The sequence below is a fragment of the Phaseolus vulgaris genome, chromosome 11 (genome assembly GCF_051622355.1).
Source record: "Phaseolus vulgaris cultivar YP4 chromosome 11, ASM5162235v1, whole genome shotgun sequence".
In the NCBI taxonomy this organism is placed as follows: Eukaryota; Viridiplantae; Streptophyta; class Magnoliopsida; order Fabales; family Fabaceae; genus Phaseolus; species Phaseolus vulgaris.
The window spans coordinates 33,164,995-33,176,559 of NC_143508.1; the positions used below are offsets into that span (position 1 = coordinate 33,164,995).

At 33.9% G+C, this 11,565-nt stretch overlaps 1 protein-coding gene across 1 annotated transcript; it reads right to left on the reverse strand.

Annotated features, from left to right (window-relative positions):
- Positions 1-2,829: 2,829 nt before the first annotated feature.
- LOC137831410 (Pentatricopeptide repeat (PPR) superfamily protein) lies at positions 2,830-5,178 on the reverse strand. The gene has a single exon (XM_068639083.2). It carries the CDS (start codon positions 5,127-5,129, stop codon positions 2,943-2,945), a length of 2,187 nt encoding a protein of 728 aa, XP_068495184.2. The 5' UTR covers positions 5,130-5,178; the 3' UTR covers positions 2,830-2,942.
- Between the last annotated feature and the right edge of the window lie 6,387 nt (positions 5,179-11,565).

The following is an 11,565-nucleotide window of genomic DNA, read 5'->3' on the forward strand; positions in this document are numbered from 1 at the left end:
TCAAAAAGACCAAACGAAGCTTGGTGAAATTTCAATAATCAAACCCATGCACTCTATTTGATCCGTTCCATATAATTCCTAAATTTCAAGAGTAATAATTTGAAAGATTAGAATTAGAGAATTATTAACTATACACTCTCTCACATTATTATTGACTAAAATTTATTGAAAACACAAAACTGTTTAAATCTTACTCCCTATTTAAAGAACATAAATTATGATTTTATAGTTTTTGATAAATTTTAATAAAACACAAAGAGTATGTAAAAAAAAAAACACTGCTAACACTTCTCTTAAAATATGATTTGGTTAATACTGCGAAATTTGGAAAAATAGAAACTGTCATTTTCAATTTGTCATTTTCAACCGGGAAGTAGCAGATGCGGTAGAAGTGTCTGCTTTGACGCAAGTAAATGTTTGGTTTTGAATTTACGCAAAGTCTAGTTGTGATCCCTTTCCTTACTCAAATTGGGTTATGAATCCTTTGTACTATATGAGGATGATTCGTTAATGTCTTTTTGCATTTTGGTTGGAGAATAATACTGTTATTTATGTATAAGGGTTGGACTACCTCTGAAATGGTTCTCATTTATTGATTTTTTATTTCTGATAAAAAAAATATTTGGTTGATTAGTGTTGAGATGTGGGGAAAATAAAAGAAAGGTAAAGGGGATGGGGATGGGGATGGAGAAAAATGGATATGCATGATTTTGATAATTACTAGGTTTCTTTCTTTTTCTTCCACCACTCCATTCATTCTTAATGTCATCAAGCAAAAGCATTTGTTTATTCTAAGCAAATCAACTGTGAATGACTGAAGAATAATGATATGGTGATAAACAACTACCTCTACAAGAAAAGCAAAGAGGAATTAGCTATGGCACAAATAAATCATAGATACCATATTATATTTAGAGGTCAAGAACTTCATACCACAATGTGGTGTCAGGACATACAGAAAGCGACATCTGATGAACTAGTGACTTTTTACTGGCAGCATATCCACTATCGTCCCATGAATATGCTTATCCGATGACAGGCATATTTTGTTTCCACACAGCACATTTTACCATTTTGCTGTCATAAGATAATTATTTTGTGAGAAAATAAATCAGTTATCGAGAAAGCAGAAATAAAGAGAAATCAGATTTAGCCTGGTTTGACCTTTCCACAAACACAAATGTTTCAAGACATTGTAGGATAATTCCTCTAGAAATAAAGTGAGAAAAATTTACAAGATATTGTCAAACACCCTATATGTTTAATAGTATCGAACTGAATTAACGGCAACCCAACAATAAAAGAAGCATATATGTTGTGATATATATTCAGTGCCATGTTCGTTCTCTAAAATAGACTTATCATCACATGTAAGGTAAACAAGCATGAGGAGACTTAAATTACTTGACACATGAGCATTAAGTAACAAAAAAACATGTCTTTTTTTATAATAACTTACGCAAAATCAATTACTAAATGCACCCAAGATTTTCTCTTTACAAAGTTCTATTTTTGGTCACTAAGATTTTCTTCCATGTGATTCAGCGTTCTATGCCCGTCAAAGCATTGATAAAAAAAACCGTTGTTCTGAACTGGTTTAGGCCCAGTTAGGCCCAATAAGATTACATGTTCTTGCCTAATTGAAGTTTGTTATGTATACCATCCACCTCAAAAAACTAACCTTGGATAAACCGAGGCCCAAGGTAGCGAGCTGTTAATCACAAGCCGATGAAACCAGCATTTCGTGCGGGAAACCCATGGTAGGAGCATTTTCAAGAAGAAAAAGTTTGTGAACATTAAACTGTTATGCAATTAGAGAAAAAAACGAAAAATAAAAAGATATTTTTTGGGACACTGATATTGTTACTTGTGAAGTATTCACCAACTTCATCAATGGATAATCTATAAAGGAAAACCAGATTGCTCACTTTCGTGAAGTTTTTCCTTCCAACTATTTTTTCTAGAAGACTTGATTATGAGACTTTCTTTAAGGACTTTGATTCTAGTTTTACCTGTCCAACAGCATATTGATAGAAAAAGAATAAATATAATAATTGATATGATGAGATATATGAAAAAATAGATAAAAAGAAATAAGAGGAATTGATTGAGTATATGATATATAAGTGTCTATATATCATTGCTCTTTTCAAAAACCACTCCTAATACAATTGCATGGTTACCTAGTAACAGGCAGGTATGGGAGTTGTAAGTGGCAAATGGATTTTCCATCCAATGCTTATAAACACCTAGGAGCTCCATCTTCAAGGCATGTAACACTCATTGGTATTATTACTTTGCTGAAATACCTTATTTGAGCGTTGTACTGTTTTGCAGGTGGTTTCAGCCCCACTCACCTGTCACGAGCAACTACTGTTGCTGGTTTGAGGATCTTCCATTTTGGCTGTGGTGCGCTTGTCTCAAACAAACTTCTTAGGAACGATTATAATGAATGAATCTTATGTGATGACTGAGATGATAGCAAACAGCCATATCCAGATTCCAGAGGAAACAATATGGACGCTGCCAAAGGAACATATGAATCTCATAACTAAGTCCGTGATATGATGAGTTAGAATTTTGAGTTATAAGCAGGAACACACAACCTAGGATACACAACATGCACAAAAAAGGGATGAATGGCACGGATTTAATTTACATGGCTACAAAAGGACAGAAAAGATCACGTCAGAGAAACTTTTAATTGTTCCCCTACCTTGCATTTGGGTTAACCCTTGCGTGTCTGGAGTGGTTCATTTTTCGAGAAATAATGGTTTTTTTAATAAAAAGCTATTGTGTAGAAAGGAGATTTCTTCTTTAAAACAAGCAAAATCAAACACGTTCGTCCATAGTTAAAGGTTGAAGTACCAAACAGCAAAATATGTTCGGTGCACCTGTCTCAAGATTAATTAAGTTTTGCTGTACATAAGTCAATTTGCAAGTTATTGCCTACTGTAGCCTTCAAGGAAGCTACGCCATATATTAGCATTTGGTGGGAAAGGCATGCTTGCAATGATTTTCTCAGCTTCCCTAATTTGTCCATTTTTTGCCAGTAGGTCAACCATAATATGGTAATGATCATGTTCTAGTGGCATCCCATTACTAGTTCCCATCTGCCTGAAAATTTCCATGGCTTCTTCCACTAATCCACCATATCTGCATGAAGAAAGCACTGCTCTGAGTGCTAATGCATCAGGCTTCAACCCCATCATTTTCATGTTTCGGAATTTCATTACTGACTCATAAGCAAGACCATTCAACCCAAGTGCAGTGATTAAAGTTGTCCATGTAATGATATTTTTGTGCATAATTTCTTCAAAAACTTTCACTGAGCTATCAATGCTTCCACACTTCCCATACATGTCAATTAGTGCATTTCCCAAAAATGTGTCGAAATTACCAAGATTAGTCTTTATAACAAGTCCATGTAGAGAACTACCCAAATCCAGACGACAAAGTTTGGTACACCCAGATAATACACTCATAAATGTGTAACTATCTGGACGGATGCATGCTGAATGCATATGCTTGAAAAGTGTAAAAGCTTTGTCATAATCATTGCTCCGAGTCCAAGCTGAAATGACAATGTTCCAGGACACAATATCGGGTTTTTCTAGCAAAGAAAGTAGCTTTATTGCTTCATAGTACTGGCAAGTTCTGTTATAGATTCCAGCAATGATGTTAGATGAGACTACAGGAAGTGGGTTCTCAAATTCTTCGACAAAAGAAAATGCTTCATTTATGAGACCATTTCTGGTGTAAGACAAAACAAGAGAGCTTAATACGTATTCATTACTCTCGTACCCTGCTCTTATAATCAAACCGTGTAGCTGATGAAGGCTAGACAGTGAAGATGACTTGAGAACAGCAGAAAAAGAAAACTCATTTGGGGAATAACCCAATTGGAGCATTTCTTGTAACAATAGAATTGCTGTGGAAGAGCAAATGTTTGAGTAACCCACTATCAAAGCATTCCAAGAAACCAAATTTTTCTCTTCTATCTGATCAAAACATTTATGAGCTAAAATAAACTTACTACATTGGGCATAGAAGTCTATCAATGCAGTACCCACAACAACATCAGTCTCAAAACCACTCCTGACTACCTTAGCATGGACAGATTCTCCAAATACCAGAATTCTCAAGCTACTACAGGATTGAATAACAGCAACAAACGTGGCCTGAGTTGGCATCAATCCACTGCTTACCATATTCAAAAACAACTCCAATGCCGCCATAGGTCTCTCACTTGTAACCAATGCATCCATAACAGTATTCCAGGATACAACATTCTGAACAGGAACCTGCTCAAACAATCTTTCCACTGCGAACATTGCTTTGCACCTGACATACGCACTGATAAGAGTATTAAGTGCAGTAATTTCACAACCAAACCCACATTTGACCATTAACCCATGTATCTGTTCACCATATTCCAAATCCTCCTCAGAATAAACAAGTCCAGACAACACAGCAACAAAAGAACCTTCCGACAAAGACATCCCCGTCCTCACAAGATCATGAAACAAAATCTTACACTCTTCAACGAACCCATTACGCCCCAGCAAGGATATCATGGAGTTCCATGTCACCAAGCTCTTCTGGGGCATATATTCAAAGGCAGAAAAAACTTCATCCCAACATCCATGCCTCCCAAACAAGCCCAATAATGCAGTACCCACGAAAGAATCAGCACCAAAGAGCCCATTCCTGATGCTCAAAGCCTGCAACTGAGAACCCTGACAAAGATTCAAGAATTCACACGACAACAGCCCTGTGAGGGTGTACTGGGTAGGCGTAAAACCACTCCCCCTCATGTGGGAGAGAAGGTTCCATGCATCATCTACATCCCCACGTCGACAATAAGCAGTGATGAGTGTGTTGTACGAGACAACTGTTCTGTTGGGCAAAGCATCGAACATCTTGCGTGCATCGAGCACTTCACCAAGGGAAGTGTATAATGAGAGGATGTTGTTGTGAATGAAAATGGATTGCTTTGGAATGGGACCAATTGTAATGGAGAGTGCATGGAGACATTTGGCGGTGTTGGAGGACCGAATGGTGGAACACGCTTCGAGTAAATTGAGGAGGAGCTGGCCATGTCGGAGACCCTGTCCATGGCAACTCATGCAGCTAAACTATGCTTCATGCGCATTGTTACTATTGTTCTGTTTTTTTTATTTGAATTCGGTACACTAATGACCCAGTGAAATCTCAAACTGTTAATTTTATTAAATCTAGTTATCCACATTATTTTTATTTAAAACTTAATACTCCTAATAGTAATATTAAATTAATTATAAAACAATAAAGTTTTGTGTAAATATTAAAATTTAAGTCGGAAGATTATAAGTAAGAGAAAAGTAACTATAGCAGTATACAATGATTACAAAATATTAAAATTTTAATAAAACATAACTTATCCAAATTTCTCTTAATATTTCAAGTAAATGATTATTTTGTTATATTTTATTCATGTTTATGTGTTAGATAAAATGAACCACTGAATAAGTTTATTAAAACAACAAAAGAAAAAAATGCGTGTGTAGAGTCAAATTATTATTTTAACAATAAATTAAAAATACATAATTCCACGATAATAATAAGATGTTGATATGATTTGAAGCAAATTATCCATCCCATGAATTTGGCATAAATTTTCATAATTAATTTTACAAAAAAAAAATTCCAGTCCACAATGTTGCATTTTATATATAATTTTCAATTTAATAAATTTACAACTAAATATAAATAAAGAAAATTAAAAAATTTATAAGTGTAAGAAAATGTTGAATAATTTATTTAACATAGAAGATAATAAAAAAAAATAAATAGGATTTTCCTAGGTTATTTTAGACATTTTAGCAAATAAATAAATAAAATAGCTGTCACAAGAGATAGCACCTGTTGTGTGACAAATTCATCCTTTATTGACACTTATAATTACTATGTTTTTAAGTAAGAGATACGGATTAAGTTAATTTTAGTACAACTAAGAATTTTCGTATCCACATTAAATTAATAATACTATGAAAGTATAGTTATCTTTTAAGTTGAGGTGATATATGATTGGTAAATTATTTGTATATATAATAATTGTAAATGGTAATTATAAATAATAATAATACTAGATATTTAAACCGAGAGGAGAATTGTTAGACAAATCATTGAAGCAAGGAAATAACAATATAACACAGATATTGGAATTGGAATAGCTTTGTGAATTTCCTTTGTTATTATTATATATAAATACAATGTTTTATTAAAAAATCTCTGTTTTTGTTTTGGCCAAACCAAATTGATCCCTTGCGCAAGGTTATCTAGAGCAATAAGGTTTAGCAACATGAAATCACCTTCTGGTGTCATCCATGCCCTATGGACAATCAATAATTGTTCCTCACAATTGAGCATTAAGCACACTACCAGACCAATGAATTTGAATATAAAAGAGAAACATGAATATATAAACAACAATAACTCCAAAAATATCACATTACCATCCAATCGCAACGAAATAAACTTAACAACTCATGATAAGATATTACAGTAATAGTTCAAGATAAGTAAACACAACAAACATGGATCCTTGAGTGTTGTTACCAGCTTGGTTTCAAGTTTTCCTCCTCCAAAGATCATCCTTCACTTCTTCTAAGGCTTTGGCCTTCTTAGCTTGATTAGATTTTGAAGTTTAGACTCTCGGAGCCTAAACCAATAGAACCTCTCTATCTAAGCCTCTATAAGGATCTCACTTAATCTTTCCAAACCTTTTTCTCTGCCCCTTGGTATTCCTTGGTACCTTTTAGTTCCTCTTCCTCTTAATTTCTTGAGACCTCTCGATGCTTAGAATGTTGTCCCAAGGTCCCTATTTATAGATTTCAGAATTGGGATTAAAAGGAATTTAAGAAGATTGATGATTCACTCAGTGCAGTTCAATCCACTCGACGAATTGACTTTCTTCATCCTTAAGAATTCTTTTTGGGCTTTAATCTTCAATCCTTGAACTTCTTGACATTGCAGAGTCGGGGATTTACTCCAGATCCTACCAATCACTGTCAAATATTAGTCATGAGATAGGATTAGTTTGGCTTAGACTCCTAGAAAAATCTTCTTGCTCCTAACGTTGATTCATTTTGGCTTGAGCCCTTTATCTTTGAAATTATTCATATTATAACCATTTTTAAGTGTATTTTGCTAAAAAAAAGTCTATTTTTAAATTTTAGACTTTCCATAAAAATGAAACAACTTGCAATTTAGATAAAGATAAATAGATGATTAACTTTTTAAAAAATATTCAAAAATAATTATTTTCAAAAGTATATGAAACAAAATTAATTCAAATATTATTTTTAAAGTACAACAACTTTATATTATTTATATTATAACCGTTTTTTAAGGGTATTTTGCTAAACAAAAGTGTATAATTAATTTTTAAATTTTAAACTCGATGTATTGTTTTTAAAATCTTGATGCAGAGGGAATCATTATTATTAATCTCTCTCAAACAAACAGTTTGTATAAAGGTTGCCATATTCCTAAAATACTTCCATTAATTTTTTTTTTCGATAAAAAAAAATCACTTCACTCGTTTTTTTAATTATAGTTGTTGCAGGCACTGTTATGTTTTTCACCTGAGTATGGTTTCAATGATTCATTAATTGATTCGTTGATTTGCCTGGATATGGTGATGCGATCGATGATGGTAGATGGTTGGTTTTTTTTTTCTCACTTTTTAATTAATGTTACATTTCACTAAAACTGTGTTTTATGTTTCAAGATAATATTCACTCAATATTTAATATAATATAAGAATTTAAATAAATATAAGTGCATATATTAGTTTATTATTAACTAATATTATATTTCAATAAAATTGTGATTTATATTTTGTACTTGTATATACCTAGATGTACATGTTATCGATCAATTGTTTCTAATTCCTTGGTCGCTCCATTTTCTTCTTCGCTTTCGTATTTGCTTTTTAGAACTTGGTCGAGAGTAAACCTGCAAAAGGTTTTTCAACGATCAAGTATTTGTATAAGAGTGGATTATGTATATTGATAAAAACGTACCTTACTCTTATGTAGAAGACTTATTTATAGTGTTTAGTAGTGGCTATTTCATTCATGGGTCGTATCTTATGTGTATCTTTAATAAAACAGTATTAGTTGATTTATCTCCTAGTTCTCAAATGTGGTGCTGCCCGAATTTATAGGAGTGTTACCCTGATATTTAGGATGTTACCATATTTTTCACATGTCCTTTATTTGCTCTTTAATGACAAACATGTGACTAAGGACACAATAGAAACTTCACAATTAAGTCAATCATCTCAGCATCCAAGACAAGGCCCCACCAAACTTCAGAAGGACCTCAACAAAAGAAGAACTGAACATAGGTCAGAGCATCAAATGTTCTTTCTTCTAGTCCTTTTAAAGGACAAGTTTATGTAAATAAATTGGGCTCACTTTGGGGGTCCAAATAGAAGAATAATCTAGAGTAGGGTGTGCTTAGTAATTTGAGTAGGGTGTGCTTAGTAATTTGGACTTGTGCCAAGCCCACCTTTCATGTCATGTGCACCTAGATTTAGGGTTTCTTTGACCTACCTTCTAAAAGGTTTCTCACAAATGACACCCCTACCCCTCTCACTCTTGCTCCTTAAGGGTGTGTTTGTTTCCATGGGGGAGGAGGGAGGGGGTGTTTTTTTGTGTTTGTTTTAAGGGTTTTGAGAGTGGAGGAGTGAATGGGGGAGAGAGTGAGTGATTTTTTTCATTCTTCACAAAATGAAGAGATTTGTGAGGATGAATGTAGGATGGATGTATTTTACCAAAATATCCTTGGACATGCATTTTATTACAATATCAAAATTAAATATTACATAAATTTATTTATAATTTAAAAAATATTTAATTATACTATTAATAACAACATACAATTATAAATAATGAAAAAAATATAATATTAACAAAATATATATAGTTATATAAAATAATAAATGAATATAATAATAAATATTATTTTCATAAATTTTAATATATTTAATAATTTTATTTCAGTGTAACACAAAAATATTTTCTATTATATTTTTTATTTTTTTATTATAAAATATAAGTAATTATGAATATTATATATTAAAAAAATAATTAATTCAAATCTACACACAAAAAGAATCATAATTAATTATTCAAATATTTTTAATAACAAGGACAAATTTTTAAACTTACAATAAATCATCCTCACAAATCCTCTCTATCATCCCTCAATCCAAACAACCTCACACATCCTCTCTAATCCTCACAAATCCACTCCCTCCCCTCCTCACAAATCTCCTCCTCAATCCAAACTGAGCCTAAGTCACTCTCTCCTATATAAAGGGTGTCTTGCCTCATGTATTTTTACATTGAATTTTGGAATAGAAAAGAAACTTTGTCATAGTGTTTAGTGAACTGAGTCTCCTAAAGGTTCTTGGGTCTTATCATGTGAGTGTAGTGCACTTCAAGTGAAGGTTGTTCACCACTTATCTTGGAAGCTCCCATCCTTCTAAGTGGCGTGATCCATCTTCCATTCCATAAGCTTTCTCTCATCTCTCTCTTTTTCTTTCTTCCATTAGGCCTTCCATAATTCCATTTCCATTTGCTTATTTGTTCTTCATTTCTTTTATTCAGTCATCATCTTGCTTCATTCCATCTTATGTTATTTTAATTTTAGCACCTCATCATCATCACCTTATATTGTGTTTTTCTCTTTGCCCTCTAGAAGTGAACCTTCACACCTACTTATCCTCTTGGTTAAGTTCATGTCCAGTGGGAATCTTCTTTGAGTTTCTCACCATATTTTGCTTAAAATCTAAACCATAAACAAAGTGCAACACATAAAATGTGAAATCTTAAAATCAACTCACATCACCTTTATTTGCTCTTTAATGTAATCACTTGGTCGGTCGGTCACCGAGGCTGAGTGATGTGGCCCGTTTAGCTCCGACCGGTACATTTGCTCCCTAGGCTCGATGAAACATTATTCAAAAGAGTCTAGATGTGACTATTAGGTACTTTGAGGTATGAAGTGACTATTACGCATTAAATGCAGTGTCAGAGATGAGATGCATGTTTTTCAGCACTTCATTTGAGCTTCACTTTATTTGATCTAAGAGATCTAACAATCCACTTGACCGTGTCAATTTGAGTGCAAACGTTGTGACCCATTGGATTGAAACGAATCTAAAGATTTGAAAGGAGACAATGTTTCGTTCCCTCGTCCCTAGAAGTCTACAAATAGGAGCTCATTTCGAACTTTCTTACTTTTTCACTTGCTTGCTCCAACTCCGAGAGTTAAAAAAATTTCCAACTGTTGAGCTTCTTATTGAGTCTTCAATCTTGTCTTAAAAGGCTAGTTATGGATTCTTCAGAGTCTCTTCATATTCCTTCATGTTTTACATAGTCCTCCGAACGAACACATTCTAACCCTAATGAGGTTAGGGATATTGCTTGTTCAAGTCAGGAGGTCGACCTTGCTAGCCGACCGCCTTGTCATTCTGGTTATGAGTGGGTTGACCCAGGCGTCACTTATATTTCCACCCACTTCCATGGTTCATCTACCATAGATGGATTCATTCATAGAGTCTCAATATTGAAACCTGACTCCCCGTCGAATGTGATTGCAACTAATAGTTGTGGTCATACCGAACGGGTCTATCACGGTCGGGAAAATGGTTCTCAAGACTTTTTCTATGTGTATATATGTCTTTTTACTAATTTGGATGTTACTTTTCCCTTTAATGAATTCACAATGGGGGTCCTTAGGTTCCTCGACGTAGTTCCCACACAATTTCATCCTAATTCGTGGGCAGCTCTCCAAGCCTTTAGACTTATTTGTGATGTATTTCGTTTGATGTCGTCCCCACAATCTTTTTTGTTTTATTTTAATTCTCGGTCAGCCCAACTTGTGGGTTGACTTTCTTTATCTAGTCATCCACATAGCATTCTTTTTGCATCCTATACTTCTTCATACAAATATTTTAAAGATATTTTTTCAAAAAATTTGTTGAGCCAGATGACAAGCCTTATTTTTATGATTACAAGGATAAGCAAAAATTTCCCTGAACTCGGTCACCCACCCGCTATACATCGTGGCTGAGGTCATCCATGGCCTTTAAGATACAGAGATTTTTCATGTATTCGACCAACTTCCAAATAGACTGCCTACTCGAAGAATTCTAGACGTATACCAATCGCCCCACTGTTGGGTTGATTTTTCTGGTATGTAGCGTTTAAACTGTTAGTATTTTCTTCACTTTGTTGATTGTGCTTATTCTTTTGTTTGTTTGTAAGAGTAATGGCGCAGATCAACCCTGATGCTGCCAACATGTTGAACAACTACACTGCCAAGCGACAGAAGGGGTCGCTTGAAATGGTTGGTGGGGTTTCTTCTATTGAGCAAGGTGCTCTGATGCCTCCAAATCTTCTTTGAAGTTTTGAAGAACCTTTTGTAGTGTTTGCGTGTGTTGTTTAGTAGATTTTGTATTGTTAATTCACATCTAGTATTGATCCAAAGCTCACTTGATTCCTTATA

Coding starts and splice junctions, on each gene's coding strand:
- LOC137831410 (XM_068639083.2), bottom strand. CDS start 5,129: ATGAGTTGCCATGGACAGGGTCTCCGACATGGCCAGCTCCTCCTCAAT.